We start from the raw sequence: 25,934 nt of genomic DNA, 5'->3' as shown, positions 1-25,934 counted from the left end.
AAAAATTGCGCAAAATTTTGAAACAGAGTAAAATTTTGAAAAATATTTCTAAAAGCGAAATTTAACGACTTAATCATCTGAAAATTTATTAAATTCTCTTTGAATGTGAATTAAAATCTCACAATCGCAGAAAAGTGTAGCGGAAGCGGAAGCAAATTTTGGGAAGGGCCGGAACTTCTTTGGAATACCACCGATCTCCGCAACGATCGGTTCCACTCTGACTGGTCTCACAGAGGCAACCCACCTGTGGGAACCAGTTTCCACAGTAGCACAGCCACCCGATACAGAAAGAATAGATAAGGATAGGGAGATCTTTATTTACTCTTAAATTTGGAGAGGGAATAATCGAGACTTTTTTTACCGCTACCAAAGGGCAACATCTTTTTGGTCAGTAAAAAATTCAAATTGGTCAGTAAAACATAAAATATTGGTCTGTAAAAAATCAAATTCGGTCAGTAAAAAATAAAATATGGTCAGTAAAAAACTTTAAAAAATCAGTAATAAATTAAATTTTTTCAGTAAAAAATTAAATATGATCAGTGAATAATAATTTAATCAATAAAAAACTAAAAGGAAATCAATAAAAGTGAAAACTTTGCATATCCGGATAAAAAGTATGGCACATTTCGTATTGCGTAAACTTCGTATTTTACCATTTCGTATTTCATATTTAGTCTTTCCTAAACTTTGTACCAAAATTAAACAGGTGCTACTGATAACTTTCCAAATCATAGAAAATTTCCCTTTGCCTAAATAGGCGGTACAAATTACTTCCCAAAGCACGGAAAATTTCCTTTTGCCTCAACAGGCGATACAGATAACTGCCCGAAGCACAGATTTTTTACTGACCAGGTTCTTTATTTTTTACTGACCATTTTTTATATTTTACCGATCAAATTTCATTTTTTACTGATCAATTTTGATTTTTCCCTGACAAATTTGAATTTCTTACTGACCAAATTTTACTTTTCTCCGACCGAATTTGATTTTTCACTGACCAAATTTTATTTTATACTAACCAAATTTTATTTTTTACTGATCAAATTTAACTTTTTCCGACCAAGTTTGACTTTTCTCCGACCGAATTTGATTTTTTACTGACAAAATTATATTTTATACTGACCAAATAATATTTTTTTACTGACCAAATTTGATTTTTTACTGACCAAAATATACGCTCATAAAATTTGATTTTTTACTGACCAGATTCTTTACTTTTTACTGACCATATTTTTTTACTGACCGTAATTAATTTTTTACTGACCGTATTTGATTTTTTACTGACCAGATTCTTTACTTTTTACTGATCATATTTTATTTTTACTGATCGTAATTTATTTTTTACTGACCGTATTTGATTTTTTACTGGCCAAATTTGACTTTTTATTGTCCAAATTAAATTTTTTACCGACTTTATAGCTTTCCACTGACCATATTTAATATTTTACTGACCATATTTTATTTTTAGCTGACCACATTTGATTTTTTACTGACCAAATTTTATTTTTTGCTGACCAAATTTTATTTTTTACTGACCAAAAAGTCGCAGCTCTACAAAAGTCTGTTTATCCCGTTGTCATATTCAAAGATATTTAATTATTTCAACTGAAAGGAAAATTAATAAATGCAAATATTTACGCAGAATGTTTTTCAAATGAAAATTTCAATAATATTTAATTGAAAATTATTCCATTCCTCTCGTTTATATAAGGTATATAATTGAAATTTTTTGTAAACTGTTTTTTAAATCTTGGCTTTTACTCTGCATTTATAAATTTCACTAAAGCACTCTGTATAAATGAATATCAATGAATAAACTCTACAAAATTGGTAGCACGGTTTTAGCTGAGATTCTCTATTCTTTATTTAAAAAAAAACAAGTTTGGAAAATAGAGTTCTTGTCCAACCCCTTCCCTAAACATTTAGTGCATATTTTTTCTGATGCCAAGCATTCAGAAATAACAAAAAAAAGGACATCCTATTGACGGAAAAGCATTTAAAATTTGTATGGTTTACACACCATCCAAACAAATTAATTTATTTATAAAAGCACATGAGGCACATTCATTTATAACAAAGAAAATTAACAAAAAAAACATCATTATAAAATTTGTTTATGACAAGCTCTAATGGGTTAAGAGGTGCAAGTAATGAAAAGGACCTCCCAAAATGAATGCCGATTAAGTTTGTCCCAGGGGAGCAACACAAAAGATAAAAAAAAGCACCCATTGAGATGAGCTCAACATTCACTTCTGTCTGAATTAATTAATTTTATTTTATTTATTTATTTTTTGTCCACAATCGTAGGGGTTGTATTGTGATGGGGTTTTTTTTTTGTTCCACAGACATTTCATTTTTCAATTATTTCAAGTGGCAAAATATTCCACATTTGCATTTATTCCATCTATCGCATCATCCAAAAGCAGTGTCCGAAAGCTCGCGATGGAAATTGATTGGGTGATATTATTAAATGAATATTCAAGGGAAAGAGAAAAGGATTATGCTGCAGAAATGTGCAGAAAGTTCAATTTTATATTCCTTCCCTTCCTTCCCATGGGAAGCGGTTTTTTTTGTATTCTTTTATCATGTGGTTTCTATGCAGAATTTTCGTGGTATTGTAGATGGATGATGGTTTTGATTAATAAAAAAAAAGTGCGGCAGAATCTCGCTATTTTTCACATTACAATCAAATGGAGTGAACAAAAACATATGGCAGAGTGAAAGCTCCCTATAGCTCCCAGTATGAGTGATTGCTGAACAGCGACAGTCAATCGCGTGATTATTGCATGGGGGATGGGTACAAAAATCGAATGCTTGGGGGATGAAATCTGAAATTGATGTGGGGGATTGAACCAAAAAAAAAGCTCTTCCTCTCTCTCAATGGGGGGAATTATAAATAAAATACAATTCGTCAAGGGTGAGGAGGTGATTCATTGAGGTGGTGTAGGATGTCAATTTCCAAGCCGGATGAATGAGGAAGTTCCCCCGCAATTGTATATTGGCAAAGCAAATAAATACCCGTAACATTTCCGAGGGGGTCGTTGGGATTGATTGAGAGACATATAGACACGATTATGGGGTTGGAGATTTCATCATTATGCTTTTGACATATTTCACTATAGCCTACCACCTCCTCAACCCCCTACTCCACAGGCTACTCGTAGTTCACGCAACAGAGGGGTTTAAGCGCTTTGGCCAGGACACCCAAAAAAAATGTACCCCATGATTTGAATACACAACAAAACCAACAACTTCCTACTTCACATTTTTTACCCCATCCTCTTCACCACAGTTATATGGGGAAAAAGTGATTTTTGGTGTTTTCGCCTCAACCACAGAATGATACCTCGATATGGGGTGAACATTTTTTTCACCCTTTTTTTTGCAGAGCTTTTTATCCTTCATCACGAATAGCTTTAGTTCTGGTTTTAACGACAATGTCTCGGTCTCTCTAATATTTTTCTTCTTCCTTTTTTTTGGTAGATTTGTGAAGGACACTGATTGGGGACCATGCAGTGTTACTTGTGGCGAAGGAACGAGAAAAAAGCTCTACAGATGCAAGATCTATTTGGAATTTTCCAGGACAATGGCCACACTCAATGATTCTCTGTGCTCTGGACCAAAGCCAGCAGATCAAGTTGAGAGATGCTACTTGGAGCCCTGTTCAACATTTTATGGCTATGATCAATCGTATTCACGGTAATTGCACAAAATTAACTCCACATTTGACCATTATGGTGTTAAGTGTTCTATTAAAAGCCAATTTAGCACGGATATTCCTAGAACTCGATTTGTCCAAGTAATTTCCATACTTGATGTAGTGGAAAATCAATCGCCAAACTTTGTCATCATACTAAAGTTTAATTGAAATTTAATTGTCAACCAAAAGTCGAATTTACAGCTGTCACGGCTGTCACCATACAAAACTGCTTAACTGTTACTATCCATTCAATTCATGGATTCTCATGTTAGAACCGGAAATTAAGCCATATGAACTCCATGAGCAAATGCTATATAGGGTAAAGTGGTATAATTTGGAATTAGTGTAACAAGTTGGACAATTCGCCGGTACAAGTTGGACATGGCTTTTTTCTTGATAAGTACAGTACAAAATTTGTTTTTAAGTACAAGGAACCAAATTATAAAACTAAAGCATTAAAAATATACAAATAAAAATGAAGTACTAAATTTATCAAGACAAAAAGCCCTGTACAAATTGTACCATTGTCCAACTTGTACCACTTTACCCTAACACTATTTTCCGACAATAGAACTTTTTTTTTCAGAACAAAAGAAGAAATTTAGTTTCATAAAATACATCAAATAATAATGGTGGTCTTGCAATTAGAATTGAGCACGTTTTTTTTAGAACTTTACTGCTCTGAAGTGCTTCTGCATTATCGACGCTGTGTTCTAGAACCGCCAAACAGTCGTGACAGGAACCAATCAATTCAAAGAAAGAACTTTAGTTTGGAATTGCAGGATTTTGAAGCCGGTGGTAACCAAAATTTCAAATGGATAAAATACCGAATTGCCAAAATCTCATCAGTAACAAATTCAAATTGGTTTGTAAGAAGGAGTGGCAAAGCATCCCAGGCTTTGCGAAATGCTCGAACTCGTGACTTAGATGCTATATCGCAAAAGTACTTCCGCAACATTTACCGTTTACCGGTTCTCAACCGATTTGAAGCGATTCATAAATCTCTCAAAAGAACCCCCAAAATGATTTTTAAAGGTAATAGGATTGATCTTCAGATAAAAATTTTTTATCGGTTATGAACTGGCTCATTACCGATTCAAAATCGATTGGAACCGGTTTCGTTTTGTCGGAAATTCCAAGACCTTTCGAACGACCCCAAACATGACCCCATTTGCTTGATAAATGCGCACTCTAGTGGCCTTTTAACCTTTGACCTTGAAACACCGTTATTAGGAATGATTCAAGGATATTTTCGTCTAAGAACGAAATGTCTGCCTGGGTAATCTCTAAAACGTATCTAAAAATGAAAAAAAAATCGCACGACGCGTTTTCGAGCAATCCCAAAAAAAACATAGTTTTGGAGGGGAAGGGGTGGGGTGGGGGGAAAATGAGGGGCATGTTAACTATCATTGGGTCGAATTATGGAGGGGGGTCCCCCGAAGGTCCCAAGTCTCTATCTCTAACTGTTTGGCCTCTAAAGCTGGCGACAGCCAGACGGACAGACGGACAAACAACGTAACGACATTTCTCACAAATCGTCTGAAACGTGAAGATTTCTTGACAAAAGTGGTTTCCGGGGGGTGGGAGGTGGAAATTTGGGGGAGGGGTGAAAAAATCGAGGGATTATACCGCTCTCTCCGTAGAGTTCAAGCAGTAAAAACTGAAAAAAGTGATCATAACTCAAGGGGCAACTCATTCAAATTTTTTCTGATAAGAAGTTTTGGTTTCGCGATGCAAAAATGGGTTTCTAGTATTTCGCGATGTAATCCTTGAGTTTCCCGGGTTTCGTGATGCCGTTCTTGGATTTATCGAGTTTTGCGATGCAAACCTTGTGTTTCTTGGGTTTCGCGATGGAATTCTTGGGTTTCACGACGCAGTTTTTGGGTTTCTCAGGTTTTACGATGCAAAAACTGGGTTTCTCGGATTTCGCGATGCAATTTTTGAGTTTATCGAGTTTCACGCTGCAAGAACTGGGTTTCTTGGGATTTCCAGATGCAATTCTTGGATTTCTTGTGTTCCGCGATATCAACACTCACTTTCCTCGGGTTTCTTAATGAAATCCTTAAGTTTCTCAGGTATCAAAATGCAATTCTTAGGTTTCTTGTGTTTTATGATGCAATTCTTGGGTTTCTCTAGTTTCGCGATGCAATTTTTGGGTATATCGGATTTCTCGGTTTTCGCGAAACATTTCCCGGGTTTCGGGAAGCGTTTTTCGTACAATTGGCAAGGGTGTCTCAATATTAGTTATCCCTTGGAACAACTCCTTTTATATCAAACCGAAAATGCCAAAATAATTGGTGATTTCTTAATTTTTCCTTTCCTTAAGAATATTACATTGATTTTAGGCATTTTAGGTATTTAAAAATTATTATTTACGTTTTTTTTATTTTTTTTTGTTTGGGATTTTAGAGTTTCGGAATCTAAACCCATTCCGAATTTTGGATCTTTGAGATTTAGCTTCATTTTCCGACTCCAATTGTGCCCTATTTGGGATTCTGGAGTGCAGGCAGGAGTTTGACTTGACTTTGAATTGTTTTCGAAGATGTATTAAATCGTTAAATCTGTTTTCGAAGTAAACCACAAAGTATGTTTTTGATTTATAAATCTGTTGGAATCGGTTGCGCACAGCAAATTTTAAAACAGAATTATGCAGTCTTTGCTTCATAGAGAGCCTCTAATGCACTTTATTAATCTGGGTAAATGATGCGAAACTACTTTCGAGTTATAGCATCTAAGTCAGGTCAGGAGTTCAAGCTTTCGTAAGATTAGAATGCTTTGCCACCTCCTTTATATCATTTCTTCTAACATTCCCTTGTGGATTAAGCTAGGAACTAATGTTATATTATGACATGATAACAAATATTAATCTTCGAAGCACATTCTACAATACAGAAATTGCCTTGAGAATTTATTTGTCTCTTATGGTATTTAATGCAACCGGGGAGCGATTTTTCCCCAAAATGCAAAACATTAAAAAGTGCCTTCAGACCACTACGAATAACACCCGACTCTCAGGACTAGTTCCATTAGCTCGGAATGAGATGTTCTGAGAGAGTTGTGCTTCGGGGTATTAAAGAGAAGTTTATCGATATTAAAAATTGCAAAAATACCTTGCAATAAGGAAATATAAAATACAAGTAGAATAATTTGCTGTATCCCATAGAGGTTTCGCATAATTTACCCAAATTAATAGAGTTTTTTTGATGTTTAAATTGTGGAGGAAAACCATGTGCTCAAAGAGTTTGGGAATTGCATGTGCATAATATAAGAGTTTCTTGTGTCTGCATATACATTTTTTATATTCACTGGTTCGTACTGATATGAACCAGAAGAGTATTAATTTGTGAAAATTTTAAGAGTGGGAGAAGAAACTTTTATTACTGTTGTCTCGGTAGAGTTCTAGAAGTAAAAGTAATTAGTTACAACATTTTTAAACATTTCTTTCCATAAATAGCAAAGTTAAAATTTTTCCAATTTACCTACATCCATGTAAAGTAAAATATAAAATTTTAAGGCAGCGGTGTTAGGGATCTACACAAATGTCTGCAAATTTCAAAATACTGTCCTAAGTCCCCAATATAAAAGTATTTGTCTTAAACCCTCTTTTTTACTTTTATAGTGAATTTATAAATTTTCAAAGAGTAAACTATTTAAATACATATTATATTTTTCTTAATAATATTAATAATTACTCTAAGATCTAATTAATTTTTTCCCCAGAAGCATTATGTAGAATGATAAGAAAGTTGCATTGCCGATACTCTTGTTCTAAAGATTAGAGAGAGAGGGTTCCGATCAAAATCCCGAAAGCCAAAATTGCGAAAAGCCAAAATAATCCCGATCTCGAAAATCCTTAAAAGCCAAAATCCCGATCCCGAATACCAGAATCTCGAAAGCCAAAATTTCGAATTCTACGTTTGCACCAGTGCTTGTTAGAGACAGGGAGAAATTTTCGATGTTTTGGGAAATAAATTATACTGCACATTATCGTCTGTATAATAAATATCGTTTATTTTGGCTTATAATTCTAACTTTCAGGATTTTGTCCGGCACCGTAAAAAAACCTTTCTGTTGTATAATTCTACAATTGTACATAGCACAATAAATATTTAATTTACTTGTACTCTGAATTGGCGATAACCATATACAAAACATTTTCTAATCAATTTTATTTCATTTATTTTTTTTATTGTTCAAATGAAAGATCGTGACGGTCATAACAGTCACAAATTAAAGTGAAAAAAGTTATTTTTCAGAATATTATAGATCTGTAATATATTTAAAATATACAATACAGGGGGTCCCCGGATTATGCATATCGGAATTCTGCATATGATGGGATTATGAAAATTACATTTATGCATCTTTGCCTGCCATTAGGAGCTCAGTTGTGGAATCATTTTTAAAATACCTTTAGCTAAATGTACATGTACAGTGTCGGCCAAAATAATAGAATCAGCTCCGCAAAGACCACTATTTTACCTTTAGCATTTTTGTTTATTAAAATTCGTTGAAATAATTTTGATATAGAAATGTTCAAATAATTCCCTTACGTCAAATAAATATTGTTTTGGCCGCTAGAGGTCTCTATTTTTCACATAATAGATCAATAGTGAAATATAGGTTTGAAAAACACGATAGGACCACTTTCATTTAAATGAAAGAATGTGGTCTATGATTCGCATAAGTTTAAATAAAGCCATATTTAGAAACCATAAATGACAGTTTTCCAATTTTTTTTGGCCAAACAGAATTTCACTATTGACGTATTCTGTGTAAAATAGAGACCTCTAGCGGCCAAAACAACCCTTAGGGCATTGACAGACCTGAGGATTAGCCGAGAGACGGCTTAGCGTAATTATATCCGAAATAATGGTTAAACTAAATTTTCACTAAGTCGTCTCTCGGCTTAAGTCGTAAGTGTGTCTAGGGCATTATTTTACGATTCTAATAATTTCAAAAATCTACATCAGAATTATATCAACAAATTGGGAAAAAATACAAAAATTAAAAAAATATAAGCTTTGCAAAATGATTGTATTATTTTGGCCGCCACTGTATGTAGTTTTTTTCGGGGCTGTAAATCTGAAGTGCGTCAATTGACCGTTGGCGCTGAAAATAGTCCGAGAAATGGACGCCAACAATATTTTGCACATTTTACGGAGTTTTCGTAACTTAATCAAAAGAAGTCTCCTGAAAGTATGCAAATATCTGTATGCATAATGCCGTTTCGCGTGGTTTTTCTCGGTCCCGATAATATGCATTATCCCGGGACACGCTCTAGGAACAAATAAGCGACTGAAAGAACGGTATCACATATGTGAACATGTTGAATACAATGGCTCCGGCACACCTTTTAGATCAGGAAAATTTCATAAAGTCGAAATTCGCATCCTTTTCTTTCTCAAAATCTATTTCATCAGTCTATTTCATTCTTTTGCACTCTTCTTCTTCTTTTGCACATCATAACAAATTCAATTTAGCTCAGTCGAATTTGAAGTTCGAACGAATGAGATAAACATACGCAAAACGTTTAAGAGAGAAAGAGATGTGAATTTTGATTTAATGAAGTTTTACTGATCTAAAACGTGTGCCGGAGCCATAAGCACCAAAATCCTAAACTAAAATTCTAGCTTTTCCAATATAAATTGCAGTTTTTGGTTACCAGCTTTTTCTGGATTCCCTTTGGAACTTCGAAAAGCACTTTATCACTATTGTTCTCTCTAAAATTATTCTTAATACGTTTAGAAATGAATTAAAATATTAATTTTGGTGTTATTTTTTGACATTCGAGAAACTTTCGTCGAGACAGACTCATGAAATACTCATCAATACAAAAATCTGTTATTTCAATTATTGTCAGGGCTTGAGTCTGAAAGTAAAGTAGATTTGAATCTTATTTTGTCTTCTTTTATTTTAGAAAAAAAAATAAATGAAAAAAAGTCCTGATTTTTACCCGTTTGTCTCAATTTTATAGGCCTACACACCAAACCGTAGATTCTGTATTACAAAATCCTCTATAAGTTGATCTTGTTCTTGTCTAGTGGATTTAGTGTATTAAATCTCTGAAATATTTTAAGCAAATGAAATGAGAACTAGTTGTTATATAATCGTTTGAATTATTTTTAATAACAGATATTATAGGGTAGACTACTTCAGTGTTGAAACTATACCCAAAAGACCAGAAATAATTTTGGTTCCTTCAGGAATCCAGTACATTGTTGGTTCAACCATTGAAGCCTTTATTGAAAAGCTTAATTGTTCAGCAATTGTGAACTCTATGCTAACTCCTGGACACCAAATTAAAATCTCAATAATTTCAAAATCAATAACATACAATCTGATTTGACCTTTGGCTCCTTTCTCCTTTTAATTTCTCAAGCCGACGTTTCGGAGGGGTTTTCCTCCTTCTTCAGGTCTACAATTTGCAATTTTTTTACAAAACATTAAGAATACACAATGAATTAAACAATAACTAAAATGATCGCGAGACTTACATAGAAATTTTGGGGAAAAAATTGTCACAAAAATCGTTACACTGAGCACAATTCGGACTTTGCACGAGAGACAATTTCTCCAACAACAAAAATTTTGTTTAATTTTTTCCCCAAAATTTCTATGTAAGTCTCGCGATCATTTTAGTTATTGTTTAATTCATTGTGTATTCTTAATGTTTTGTAAAAAAATTGCAAATTGTAGACCTGAAGAAGGAGGAAAACCCCTCCGAAACGTCGGCTTGAGAAATTAAAAGGAGAAAGGAGCCAAAGGTCAATACCGTGTTTCACTGTCCCTCATACTCAATAAAATTAAGTTCTCAGGATAAATTGAAGAGTACAAAAACGGGTACTTATGCATAATAATTTTCTTTTAAGACCATTTAAACCCAAGATATTTTGGTTCGAATAAGAAAACTAAATTAATTCATAAATTTATCTAATCTCCCAAAACTTCATTTTCAAATCTAATTTGTGTGCATTTCAACTTGGCTCACATTGAGTTTTTTTGTGCTGTGTTTCTGAATTTGGAGTATTTTAATAAATAAGTTAAATGTTTTTCTTTACAAGAGCACGTCCTAATTTATGTAAACATTTGAAAACTAAATTTGAAAATCGTTTGATAAGTAAAACAGACTGAATAATAGATAAGGAATTTTCATTAAAATGTCACAGAATTTATTTTTGCAATAAATAGAATGCTATCAAAAGAATGTAAAGAACCATCTAAATAATTCAAAACATTCTCCATTATAAATATTAATTGATGTGACATTTCTTTGAAATATCACGTAAATCGAAAACACATCGCAAAAATGATGCTTTCCTATTTGTCGTTGGCTTATTTAAAATTCTCTTCAGAAAGTCAATGTTTAGGCTGTTTTTTTTTTGTGATCCTAATTCAATTACGATGGTGTAGGAGGAGAGTAACAAATATTTGAATAAAACATTTGCTTCCACACACTGTGTCAGGAGCTTAAAAAAATGGTACAGTGGCAAAAGTGACGGTTTTAATGGTTTTAATTGAATATTATCCTGTGGTGGAAACGGACAGGACAGTGAGTGATATGCGCAATATTTGGCCAAAGAGTATATGACTTTCACCAAGCTCCCAGGGGATGTTCATGAGGGTTTTAAGAATATTCGTATGTGAAAGACCTCTGGCGCTTAAAAATTTCGACATTGAATATTTTCACAATGCGACAGGATGGTTTAAATTTTTTTAGTGTGTTAGTTGACATAAAATGCTCTGCAACATTTGTTCATAACTTCATTGATGTTACTGATTTTTTTTTTGTTATTCTTAATTTTTTTTGCTCTATTCCCATTGAAAAGCCCCTTGGTGTTTTTTTTCATTGGCAGAGATTCAAAAGCTCAAGCTCCAGTTCCGGGAAAAACTTATTCATGGCGAGAACAGGGCTACTCACCCTGCAGTGCAACGTGTTTGGGAGGAGTAGAAGAGCTCATCATTAATTGCGTACGAGATGACACGGGAAAGGTGGCTTCGCCCTTTCTCTGTCCACAGGATACAAAACCCGAGCCCAGATCGCGTCCCTGCAATGACCATCAATGTCCACCACGGTGGAATTACTCAGAGTATTCAGCTTGTTCAAAATCCTGTGGGATTGGGATTAGAACGAGAGAAGTACAGTGCATCCATGAAGTGGCTCGTGGTCCAGAAAATATCATGATTGTACCAAACAATATGTGCCCTCAACCACCACCAAGTGATCGACAGTATTGCAATGTGCTGGATTGTCCAGTCCGATGGGAGGTGTCCGAATGGAGCAAGTGTTCCAAGTAAGTGATCCCTCAATGTTATTTACCAATATTTCAGGGGCATTGCTCGGGTTATTTTTCTCAATATCCTTGCATAGCCTGGCAAAAAAAAATCTGTCACAGTTAAGTGATTTTCGAGGTTGCTATCCAAAATATTATGATTAATGACAGGGAAGAACCTAATAAAAGGAGGCTGACAATTGTCGATTTCACAGCGCTTATTTTGAGTTTTGATGATTAACTTATACAGAACAGTTTAAAACTACACTCAGTCCCGGCATTAAGTCCTTCGGGATTATGCACCTAACGGAATTATGCACACACAATTATGCAAATTTGCCTACCATCGGGAGTCAATTTATGAAATCATTTTTGAAATACGCCTGAATGCATACTATGGTGCGACGCGGGAAATTTGAAAACATTTTGCTACTTTTTCAGAACAAAATTTTATTTTATTTTTTTTAAGGTATTTTTTTTATTATTCTAACCATTTATTGAAGAACTCTGGCCATGTACTGTTTGTTAATGCATTTATATTGTTGAATTAGTTGAAACATTTGAATCTTTTTGTTTGAACTACTTTTACCGACTTTTACTCTGCGCGAAATTCGTTCAACGGTCAATTTATTCAAAAGAAAGCCCCTGTAGGTATGCAAATTTTTTCGATGCATAATGCCATTTCGCGCGTTTTTTTCGGTCCCGAAAATGTGCATAATGCCGGGATCTAGTGTAATATAGGTACACTGAGAAAAGAAAGAGGCTGCGATTAACTTTTTTTCGTCATAACTTTAACACTTTTTGGGTGTAAAAATATATCAACATTAATGTTAATTTTACACCTTTTAAGGGTAAAATCAACATGAAAGAAGGGTTAATTTAACCCCTAATACACTTAAAAAGGGTAATATTTACACCGTTTTCGGATCAATACTGCAGGGTAAAATTAACATATCCGGAATGTTATTTTAACTTTTACGGATTTCTCTCACAGTGTAGGTTTCGAACTAGAGGTTTACTAATAGGTCTACTAATGGATCATTTGCCCTTAATATCCAATTCAGTGAAGACTTTATAACAAATAAGAGCTTATCACAAAATTAAAGGAATATGCAATAGTTTAGGCACAGTAACGAAGTTGTTTCGCTAACGTATAAACCAAAGCTAAATGTGGAGCTCAAAGGCAAAATGACACATATCCAATGCTTTAGCCATAGGATATGTGTCATTTTGCCTCTGAGCTCCACAAATATTAGACAAAGTTTAACTCACTTCGGATTATCTGGTCAGGGAACCCAGAGAAATCTTTCTTCTCTACATATTTGAGTACATGATTGTTCTCATGTGCTTCTGCATTATCGACTTTTCTTCGACGAGGACTAGACCAAACAGTCGTGACAGGTGCAAACAGAGAGAAAAGTCGATTACTCAGAAACTTTTTGTTATAATAATAATAATAATAATTTATTCAACTTTGTATAAACCCCCGTACCATGCGTCCGCTGCCGTCTCAGCGTTGGTTACGAAATCATTGGATACGAAATGAAATTTAAAGAGGGAGCGCGTAGCCAATGGTTGTTTGCGTCCTCTTGGGGATGCAACACCCCAAAAAAAAAAGAAAAATTAAAATTAGTTTATAGTCTATCTATAGGAATGTAAATTAAAGTAGTTGTAATTAAACTTAAAATTAAGGATATAGTATAAGTTTAAATTAATCTGAGAGCTCATGGAGTCCGGAAAAGTGCTCCACGAATCATGGGCGGAACGAGGTATTTCTATGTACTAAAAAAAAATTCAGTAGGGCAATTTTGTAACTATACGATAATGTCATATGACAAATTTTCGTAGAAAATTTGGAATCAGGATAACGTAAAAGCCCAATAAGAATCGATTTGCCAGTGCAAGAAACTTAAGATTTCTCATATGACATTGTCATACCGTTATAGACTTCCCCTGCAAAAGAGCAATTTCCCCTTTTTTTCAATTGAATAGAACAATAAATTATTTTCAAAACCTTTCTTTAGGTGATTTACGAAAGACAAAAAAGGCAAACTGGAGATGATGTGGCTCAAGTAATTTCCTGTTCTGTGAAAATTTTTGTGTCTCTCGTTTGCTTGTTGGAAAATTCTAAAGCGGACATTTTATTCGTATTCAATGGTGATGTTACATTGAGAAATGAAAAGGACAAATGTTTCTCCTGAACATTTTTTTTTAGTTCACGACTGTTCCTATATGTCTCTGAGTTATGGAGTTTTCTTTGCGTTAGTACAAACTGTCACGATACAATATTCACGATCAAATATTCGTGACAGGAACCAATGTAAAGAAAAGTCGATTACACAAAGGCACATTAGGACAGCCATGTACTAAAAAATTTTCAGGAGAAAAATTAATATTCTGGAAACACTTGCATATTTTTTTTTTGAAAATAAACTAATAAAAATTGACTCTTCATAAATGAGTAGTAAAAACTTAAAAGTGATCTTTAATTAAAAATTAAAATCAGTAAATGAAAATAAAAGATTTTTTTATTACATTTTTAGATTTCTTGTATATATTTAGGTTTTTTTTGACTAAAATTTAATATTTCAATGCTCAAAAAGAATGAAGTGTTAAAAATATTTGTTTTCCATTCACAGCTTGAATACCTTGAAAACTTTGGGTAATTTTGGAAGTTCAATAAGGTTATAAGGGGTGATAAAAATTAAAGGGTTGATACATTTTATCTTAAAATATATCAAATTTTGAAAATTTTGACTTGTCTCGTTTGGTCTAGCATCCCTAAACAAAATCCTGTTTCATAAAATGTACACTCAGTCCCGGGATTATGCACATTTTCAGGACCGTAAAAAAACGCGCGAAATGGTTTTATGCATCGAGAAAATTTGCATACCCGTAGGAGATTTCTTTGCCGTAGAACGAATTTCGGGCGGAGTGAAAGTAGTCTGAACAAAAAGATTCAACTGTTTAAAAGAAATGCATTACCAAACAGTACCCTTTGGCCAGAGTTCTTCAATAAATTGGTATTATATTTATAAAATATTTAACTTAATAAAAGAAATTAAAGTTTTATTCTGATAAATAAGCATAGTGTCTTCAAATTTCCTTCGTCACAGAATCGTATACATTCAGGCGTATTCAAAAAAGATTTCATAAATTGATTCCCAAAAGTAGGCAAATTTGCATAATTGTATGTGTATAATCTCGTCAGGTGCATTGTCCCGAAGTGCATAATGCCGGGACTAAGTGTACTTATTTATGCATTTTTCTGGGATGCTTCAAACTAAAACTTCAATGAAGATTAAAAAAAAAATATCGGTTCATATCATAACCGTTTAGAACCATATCAGACTTATCAGAAATTCCAAGACCTTTCCAACGATGGCAACTTGACCCAAATCATTTGAGAAATATGCTCTCTATGGACTTTAAAAAACAGTTTTTGGGAACGATTCCACGGTATTTTTGTTTTGTCCGAAATATCCTCCGAGGCAACCTCAAAAAAAATTAGAATAAGAGGAGCAATGGCTGAAAAACGAATATAACGTTAATAGAGGAGGGTCCTCCGAAAGTTCGAAGTTGCTATCTCTAACTGCTTGGCTTCTAGGTCTAACAACATACAGATGAGAAGATGAGGCAGCAGACGGATTAGATGGCAAACAGCATAAAAATATTTCTTAGAATTGTCTGTTTTGCAGAGATTTGTTGAAAAATATTATTCTAGAGGGGTGGACGTTGAATATATGGGCGAATAAAGAATAGAAAGATTATACGAATACTGCTTTCTTTTGATAGAGGTTGAACAGAAATGTATTTATTGAAAAAGAAATTGTTTTCCACTCTTGAGCAACCATAAACTCAATAAGGAAAATAGTTCTTTTTTTAATTTTTTGTGTTTCCTTATCGATTAAAAACTATTCTTATTATATGTATGTACAATGTTTTCGAAAGAAATATTATATTCTATAAAATATTCTTGCAACTATGCACATAAATTCCAATGCAACTATACAGTGTTATTAGGGTAGATTTATTTAAGTTTGAGTAAATTCAATGATAGTCACAAGTGGCAAGTCAATTTTGTGCTATTTTCCTCCCATGGGGAGAAATCAAAAGCTTTTTCTGTCTGGTGGAAACTCCACAAATTCTTGGAGAGAGTAACATTTAATGAGATTTCTCTTCTTGGTTATTCATTTACGTACCATTTCAATGCAGAGGGAAATTCCGCTAGTTTTCCACTGGAGAATTTTTTTACTCAAACTTTTATAGCCCCACACGGGATTTGTGGTGATTTTTTTTGTTGGTAGTCTACGAAATTATATTATGAGGCTTCTTTGTCAAAGTGCCATGGGTTTAACCCCCAGATAGTTAGCATTAAATTCATTGGTGAACTCTGGGCTGTGAAATTGCTACAAGAACTTGTCTTTTCTGGGTGCTATTTATCTCTCAAGACCGTGTGGCGGTGGTGTTAAGGAGCGTCGGGTGGAATGCAAACAGATAATGGCCCAGGAGCACAAGGTCGAGAGACCAGTATCCATGTGTCCCAGCGCCAAACCACCAGACAGGAAGCCCTGCAATTCCAAAGCATGCGCTCCCGAGGATCAACGGCCACAGATTGCCGTGAATAACAGCACGTACATCCAACACGATGTTAAACGCCAAAAAGTCACCCTCAAAGTTGGAGGAGCTGCCACAGTCTTCTTCGGGACGCAGATCAAGATAAAGTGCCCAGTCAAAAGGTAACTACGAAATTTATTTCATACTCGTACATTCCGTGTAAATTTATTAACTCTACGAAAGAGTTATTGCCTTTTTTAACAAAGAACTAGAATCAAGAATATTTTGTATTATCCCTCAGCTAAGTTTCCTTCTTAGCTTGTTATAACCTTCTTTCTTAAGATGTGAGAACTTTTCTTTTTAATGATAAAATATTAAAAAAAAATAATAAATTAGGTATGTAAAATTCTAAGAGAATTGAAAATCGTATGAACTTAGAAAGGTTAAGTTTTTTTGATAGTATTAAAAAAACTGACTGAGTAACTGTACCAAATTTCAGCATTGTTACATGCAAAAACCGTCAAAATCTTAATTCTAAGGACAAAGAGTGTTTCTTGGAACTTTCTATAAAGTTCATCGTCTTTGTTTTCTATAAAAATCATTCTTAATACATTTTAAAATGAATAAAAATATAGAAGTAGCTTTGGGTAATATTTCGACCACCTTATTTCCCATAGTTTCTTGTCCTTTCGGAATTTTTTCAAAGTCTTTTTCACATAATCTCGTTCGTCTAAGCGATATTTCTTGCTTTTTTGAATTGTATAATCTCTAGAGTATGCAAAAACTAAAAATTAATGGAAATTTGAGCAACAAAAAAAGTGTCCGGAATTGCAAACTGGCCGAAATTTGATACAGTTACTTATTTTATTCATAAACATCACTAAATAATCACATTATGTGCAATCTAAGCTACCATACAGCCATCATCGTCGTAATCCGTATTCCAACCTTAATAGCAAATCAATGGAAAAGTCACATTCACTAACTTTAGAAAAAAAAATGAAAATTGAGAAGAAACATATCGGATGGCCGGTATCAAAATTTGTTTTAGAAAGAATACAGAGCAAATCGATGTTTAATCTACTGAACATATACATAACTTGTTCATATTTTCTTTGAAATATTTATTAATCTATTCTACATATTTTTCTTTCAAATTACGTGAATGAGAGATGGCAGAGCGTCTCAGCTTTACGGAATACTCTGACTCACGAATCAGACCTATTCGTGAGATATCGTTTTACATGTTTTTTTGTATGTATACCGGTTTATAAACGATTAAATTCATTCAAAATCGGAAAACAATTCTGTACTAGGAAATTGGCTGAGAAGTGTGCATTTTGGATTTGTCTTATAACTGTGATAACAAATAAATACATTGTAATTACTTGATTACTTCATTACCGATTGTGACTGATACAGCCAGATAAAAATATTAATAATTCAGAATACCGATTTTCCGGTCATAGGTACGATTTGACACAATGTTCACCTAGACTACCTCTAAAACATATTCGAAAATCATTGAAAAGGCTTGGGCCAATTTTGGGAAAAACTGAAAAAATACGTTTTGGAAGGATAGAGGGGTTAGGGGAACAAAAAAAAAGATCGTCCGAGATAATGTTCACTTATGGAAGGGGGTGGGGTTATCAAAGACCGGAAGTCGATATCTTACCGTTTGATCTCTAGCACGGAATCAAACTTTAAGTCAAGTAAAAAAAAATAATTTCAAAAAAAAATCAAAAATCGATTCATAGCCAGTAAAGATTGATGCAGCCGGGTTCGAAATTTCAATCCCTTACCCCAAAAATCCAAATTTCAAATCAAAAGAATTTCGGTTCGATGGAATGTAGCAGGAAATTGACTGAAACACTGAACCTTTCTTGATTTTCGCAATTTTATTCTCTACCACGGTTCGAGGATCAATATCCTCTTCATCAGGTATGGAATATGACAAGAAAAATCACGTACAAGTGAGAGTTGTTACACTGCACTTGGACTTGGGCCACAACTTGTTCCTCTGACTGACAACGAATGTCAGTCAATCGAATGGTGAACATTGCGGAACAAGTTGTGATCCAAGTCCAAGTGCAGTGTAACCTCTTCCGCCTGCACGTGATTTTGCGTGCTATATTCGATACCTGATGAACAGGACATCCATCCTCCAAACGTTGTAGAGAATAAAATTGCGAAAATCAAGATAGATTCAGTGTTTCCATCTATTTCCTTTAATCAAATCAGTTAAAAATGAGCTCTCCAAGATGATTGACCTTTGACCTTCACTAATTAAAAATTATGAATTTTCCGGTCCGTTTGCACGAAATGGTTATCTGGACTACCTCTAAAACACTTCCGAAAATCATTGAAAAGGCTTCAGCCAATTTTGAGAAAGACTAAAAAAACATCGATTTGGAGGGGTTGGAGGAGGTTCAGGGGAAATAAACAACGTCTGGAGATATTGTTTTTTTTTTTATTTGAGGTTATCGAAGACCGGCAGTTGATATCTTTTACCGTTTAACTCCAGGACGGTACCAAGTTTAAAATAAAAGTCGATTAACGATTAACGATTAAAGCGCTCTCTTTTTGAGTTCGAGCAGTAAAATAAAATTTCTAGTTAATACCCCGATGCCTCATGAGCTTTTCAAATATTAATATTTTCCGCTTTAATTCTCCAAAGCTGTCACAAAGAGTTATTGCTTCAAATTTAATTAAAATGAAGCTTAATGTTTTTAATTAGAAAATTCCACAATATTGTTAGCAAACAATATAAATCATAATAATTTTTCACTATCATACTTTTTATTTTAATACCAAAATAAATTCTTAAATTGTGTTTCGCTTAACGAACAAAATCATTAATTCAATAGAGCATTTTTCCACATGTGATTTCACGAGATTCTTTCAGTAAACATGAATTAGTTTCTGAAAAAGTTTTCATGAGAAACTTTCGATCAAACAATTTCATTTGATGTCTTTTTCACTTTTTTCTCATCTTTAAGCTAATTTTCACGTACTGTAATGTCTTATTGGAAACTTTTGCAATTTTCTTGATTTCTTTCACAAAGATTCTTATACAGTTTTTCTTTTCTGAAAGTTCATTAAGTAAATTAAAATAGAACAGTGTTTAGATACTTTTTATCCTGTTGTACAATCTCATTAAAATTGTGTGGAATTGTGAAAATGAAGAGAAATGTAAAAATTTTATTTTTGAGAAATACTTGATTGAATTATGACATTTTTACAAGTGCGAGAATTCTATGGATAAAATTCAGACTAAAAATAGACTCAATGACGTCACATCAATCACTTTCAATCCCCTTTTACCTTTATGCATTAAAGAAAATGGGAATATTGATGGACATTTTGTTACAATGCTAATTCTCTCAGCAGATTCAATCGTACGAGAATACGATGGAGCAAGGACAATGTCTTTCTGACCAAATCGAGAAAATTCAAAATTTCACAAAAGGGTGCTCTACGAATAGTTCATGTATCATATCGAGACAGTGGCATTTATACATGTCATGCGAGTTTGAGTTCAGCAGACTTGAAGCTTACTGTAAAGCCCAAGCCAGGAGATTTCCCTTCCCAGGAGGAATATGAGAAATACAGAGAAGATATTGGTAAGTTTTCACCTTCATCACATTATACTTGAGGGGCTACTCATTCAAAATTTGAATACCAGACATATGCAAATTTAAACTTCATGAAGTTGTACAAATTGCATATCCGAATTTTATTAATATGACACTATGCAAGCACATTCTTAGGGGAATGTGGGACAATTTTAGGCATCTGAAGTGTCTCTTGGGTATTGGCTATTTGAAAATAGCACATCGCATTTCCTATTATTTAATTTACTATTCTAAAATATTATATTTTTGATAGATAAATATAATTGTGAGTAGCCCTTTTTTATTTTCTGGGTTAAATATTACTATAAAAAATCATTTATCACTTTTTTAAGAATTAAAAGCATTAAGGACACATGGCAATCCAGATACACAGCAATCGACTTTTTTAGGCTCCTCCGAGGCACGATCTCGAGATCCGAAGTAAGTCAATATTTACATTATAAAGTAAGAAAATATTGCTATCTTGTATTATGCCCAGCGCACAATAACTTTTCTTTGTAAACATGTTTTCAAAGTTTCCCATGAGAGCGAGCGAGATGACTAGATCAACGTTTCATTCACTCTCACTGAAATGTTAAAAACATGTTTACAAAACAAAAGTCATTATGCGCTGGGCATTATGCTTAACGCACAATAACTTTTGTTTAGTAAACATGTTTTTGACATTTCAATGAGAGTGAATGAGATCTAAACCTAGTCGTCTCACTCATTCTCACAGGAAGTTTCGAAAACATGTTTACATAACAAAAGTTGTTGTACGTTGGACATTTATGACAAACGCACAATAACTTTTTGTTTGTAGATATGTTTTCAACATTGCATACAGGACTGAGCGAGATGATTAGATCTAGATCTCACTCGCTCTTATTGAAATGTCAAAAATATGTTTACAAAACAAAAGTTATTATGCTTTAAGCATTTATTTATTCATTATTTATTAGCCCAGCGCACAATAACTTTTGTTTGTAAACATATTTTCATAATTTTCTATGAGAGAGAGGGAGATGACTAGATCTAGATCTCATTCACTCTCATTGAAATGTCAAAAACATGTCTACTGAACAAAAGTGATTGTGCGTTAGGCATTATTCACTATATTAACAAATTTTAATTAGTATACAATTTTTCGTGAAAATTGTAACAGGTGAGCTAGAGTTCTCACCTCCTAAGATCTCAATACCATTTGCACCAGAGACTGTAATACTAAAATATATTTCAAGTTTTATGTAAAAATCCAAAATTTTCATGTCTTTTTGCAATTTTTAAAAGGATTTCCCAAAAATATTATTTGTTAAAAAAAGCTAAGATTCTTTACATATTTATTTTCGTATGTGAAATCCATAAAGATATTACATTGGTGAAGTAGAGTAAAGTAATATAATTTGGAATTAGTGTTACAAGTTGGACAATTCGCCGGTACAAGTTGGACATGGCTTTTTTCTTGATAAATACAGTACAAAATTTGTTTTTAAGCACAAGGAACCAAATTATAAAACTGCAGCATTAAAAATATATAAATAAAAATGAAGTACTAAATTTATCAAGACAAAAAGCCCTGTCTAAATTTTACCATTGTCCAACTTGTACCACTTTACCCTACTTTGGCAAAAAAAAGAAAATGAGTAAAATTCCTTACACGTTTTTTTTTAATTGAAAAATAATGTACCTGAATTAGCAGGTGATTAGACACCTATGTTCTCTACTAGAGCCCCTTAGTCTGCGCGTTAATCTCAACTCAGCTCTAATTATGTGAAATCGAATATTTATTCACTTGTATAGAGGACCTTCTGTCGTTATTACCATAAGATTCTATAAAATCTTACAATTACAAAAATCATATTTGTGTTGTACAATTTGCGTATCCATAAAGCAGTTTTCATAACCTTGTTTTTAAGAAGATTTTACATGAATAATTTCATAGTTCGTCTTCGATAAATTTTAAAGTCTTTTATTAGGGTTTCGATTTTGCAAACAATATTTGTTTAGGTAATCTCAGTAAAAAGGTAAATTTTCAAAACCAGAAAGTATGGTAGACACAGGGGACTTTGTTCTGATACTAATTCGCATGCTATTCTGTAATTTTTGCTCTTAAAGGTGATCTTTACCGAATCTGACATTGAAGATGAAATCAATGAAGACTGTCCTTTAAAAAAAATACGTGGAACTAGAAAAAAATCACCCCGTAGGGTAAAGTCACCCACATATACGGTAAATAAAAACTGTGTAAATTGTCATACAGTTTTGACAAACAGAAAGCCAGGAAATGTGACTTTTACTAAATATTAAAAATCGATATGTATCATGCATGAAAATATCCGGAATAACAAAAATTTTAGGTGTAAAATACCTAGGTACGAATATGCCTGCTGAAATGTATTGAGTATGAAATACCTTTTTTTATTTGAAATAAAAAAAACGCTCTGTTTATATATGAACTATGCCAAATATCAATCAGTGCGTAAATTTTCATATCGTCGCATGCATCAGCTAGAGTCATATTAGCATTTTAATGACTTTGATTTTTATGCTGCAAACAAACCACTTCTGTTAAGTGAAATTTAGTTTGCTAAATTTATGTAAATGTCTGTTGTTTTATATTTTAATGTTTATATTTTTCTTTCCTGAGTTAACTCTGAGGCGATCATTTGCCACGAAAAAGGATCCCAATCGGATTTTCAACATTTAAAACTTTTCACTATAAAGACTTTTATATCTCACTATATCAATTGACTTTCTCTGTTTACGATTTGTTTATGTACTCAAGACGTTGATGTTTATTTTTCGAGTTATTTCATATGACATCGACAGATTTTGGCAATTTTCTTTGGCCTTGACCTAGTTTTTCAGAGAAATTTGAATGTCAATGTCATTATGCCTCTATGGCTCTGAATGTATAGCAGCCACCAAAGACCACGATCAAAAGCTTCACGTCCGTCGGGTCGGGAGTCACCCTAAGAGATAGTGTGCGCAATGAGGATGTAAGGGGCAGTATGAGACTGGAGAAAATTGGCGATAAGCTCGCAAAATCACGGTTAAGATAGTATGTATGATCATGTGATGCGTTGCACAGAGGATCACTTAATAAACCAAACCATACCAAGGGATCTTAACTAAAGACTCTCAATAATAATACTTTTCACTTTATAGTGAGGTAAATCAACGCAACGAATATTTACTATATGACATACCTATAATTAGAGCACTACCTTCGCATGACTTACGCTACGGACAACTCAATTTCTCTACTATGTTCTTAATAAATAACACAAATGGATAATTTCAGGAAATATGAGGCACTGTACTAGCTATTAAATTATAATATTAAAAATGTATCAAATTAATTAAAAATATGACGGAAAAAATGCGTCGTTCAAAGCTTAGGTCGTCCGAATGTGGCGTGCTTTTCCCTATATGATTTATTATAATTTTTCTAATTTTTCATAAATTCCCACTATTTTGTGAAAAGTTTAAATATTCGAAATTCAATTTGAATTTTCGAATATTCTTAACAATTTCTTGAAGTAGAACATTATGCATCTTTTACCCAAAACTTTTTTAAATAATCAAACTACGACTGTTTACAGCCGTAATATTGTATTTTTGCAAAAAAAATAGAGGTTTTTCTTGACTAAATCTTTTTCTGTATCAGAAATCACGTGGAATAAAGTATTCAAAATAAAAACAATCTCAATGGAAAGTAGATAAAACTTTTATACGACACCAGCTGATGCAAACGACCATATGCTCAATTGATTTGTCTGTGTTAGAATTTATCTACAGTGTTTTTACCTCGAGAAAGTTCCGAAAATCAATGTAAATCCAAAAACTTTTTAAAGCAGTACCCCTTTTTGCTCATTTTATTGTCACACACTCTTGTACATAGAAGTATTCTTTTGAATATTTTACCATGAGGCGGATATTAACCCTGAGCTTGAGTTTGGAGAGACGATTCGTTTTTTTTTCACCTACGATCTACCTGTTTGTAATAAATAATGCAGATATGTGTATGTCCTACCACCCTTCTCTGGTGAAAATGTCACATTGTACGGGCCTCATGGGTGAAAAACAAGAATATTTTCTGATTTTCCCATCTAACACGGCATCGTCTGGTGAAAAATTTAGCAAGTCTCACCATTAATTATTAAATTGACTTTCAGTTCTAAGGGGAAATCACGTGATCCACACAAAGGAGGAAATAGGCACAAATCCAGCTCCACCGGTGTCTTGGGGGAGGACCATGAACACGATGAGTCTGAGGTAATTAGTCTCTGAAATCTAAATTAATCCTTAAGCAATATTTCCGAAGCTTGCAAATGTCCAGAATATTATTCAATTAGAGGCATTGGCGAGTGTTTATTTTTTTCGTGCTAATTTCGTGAAGCACCTGCCCTTTTCTCTGGGGAGGACTTTTAAATTTCTCCAGAAGAGAAGATGTTTGTTTGGGGGGTGATTTGTGGATAAGCAGCAATGCAGAAGAGTGGTTGAATTTGAGTATCTCTAATTAGAGGTAAATTCCATTCACCTACCAAAAAACCCAACCCTATAGGGGTGAAAGTGTATGTTCCTGTGGGGTACAGCGAACTTAAATGCAAATGGCGCAATGGGGCCCATGGAGGAAGTGGATGAGATACCGGAGTGAGATAATGTGCGCCATTGGGGTGGAAGTTAGCAGCAACAAAGTTAAATTGTAATGTGTAAAATGGATGAGTGAGAAACTGGAGAGGATTTTGAGCCCTTTCCCCCCCCTCTCGAACCCCCATGACAGAAATCTTGTTTTACATTTAATTATCATAATTATTTTAATGAATAATTATTCGACAACTTTTGCTTCTAAAACACTTTAGCTTTAGCGAGATTTTCCGCCCAAACATACCTTCTGGGTTGGATCTTTTCCCACCTTTTGCTTCATCAAAACTAACATTACACATTTCTACATTGTGCTCAAGTTACTTGGCAATTCCTTTTTAAAATTACAACGCTCTGAATCCTCACAAAGCCCTCTTCTAACGAGAAATTTGAGTTTTCGCTTAATTCAGCTACTTGATCTTAAAATTTTTAGTAACTCTCTGTAAGGAACGGAAGAACCCCGAAAAGAAAACATTTAACAATATTTAGTCAAATTAAAATGTAAAAAAAAACACATCTAGTAACTTAAAAAATTAAAATACAAAATAAAGAAAGTTTTCTTGGGCATTGATACAGTTCTAGATTTTAAAACAAAAAATGATCAGCAAGGTTGTTTTTAGAAAAATTAATATCGAATTTGAATTTTATTTTTCCGTTCTTAAAAGATATAAAGAAAAACAGAAAATCGTTGATTTTTCCTAATGACAAATGAAGATTTTAGTATTAGAATCAGTTCTGTTTATAATCTTACAATCTAAGGATATTGTTAATTTATAGGGGAATGTCAGAAAATATCGTCACTTTTTTAATCCTTTAGGGACGATTGGGTCACCGGTGACCCAAAAATGACATTTTTCCTACGATCATCTAAAGTTGTGTTTTGCTCTAAAAAGTCAGAAAAAAAACGATTTTTTCGGACCCACGATTTTTAACCCTCTCGTCCTTAAAGGGTTAAACTGTACCAAGTATATTCTAAATCTCAAAAGCATTTGGTCAGTAATAATCAAATTTGGTCAGCAAAATATTTAAAATCGTGGTCAATCTTTAATCATTTGAAACATTTCTAAATTAAATTAAAATTTCTTTCGCTTTTCTTTAAAACTTATTGCATAGGGAGAGATAAGGCTACATTCAACTGACCGT

General features: G+C 33.5%; 1 protein-coding gene across 4 annotated transcripts in view; it reads left to right on the top strand.

The window, feature by feature from the left end:
• Positions 1–25,934, top strand: part of LOC129807031 (protein madd-4) — a 168,141-nt gene that overhangs the window by 124,217 nt on the left and 17,990 nt on the right. For 3 of the 4 annotated variants that reach the window (XM_055855981.1, XM_055855983.1, XM_055855979.1), the window contains 6 exons: positions 3,484–3,699; positions 11,557–11,994; positions 16,425–16,712; positions 19,918–20,153; positions 20,498–20,585; positions 24,323–24,422. In XM_055855981.1, coding sequence (XP_055711956.1) covers positions 3,484–3,699; positions 11,557–11,994; positions 16,425–16,712; positions 19,918–20,153; positions 20,498–20,585; positions 24,323–24,422 — 1,366 coding nt within the window. The remainder of the gene's footprint in view (positions 1–3,483; positions 3,700–11,556; positions 11,995–16,424; positions 16,713–19,917; positions 20,154–20,497; positions 20,586–24,322; positions 24,423–25,934) is intronic. The other variant, XM_055855980.1, reaches the window with a different exon arrangement.

This window comes from Phlebotomus papatasi, chromosome 3, assembly GCF_024763615.1.
Source record: "Phlebotomus papatasi isolate M1 chromosome 3, Ppap_2.1, whole genome shotgun sequence".
Classification (NCBI taxonomy): Eukaryota; Metazoa; Arthropoda; class Insecta; order Diptera; family Psychodidae; genus Phlebotomus; species Phlebotomus papatasi.
This window is presented reverse-complemented; position numbering and strand designations above follow the sequence as displayed.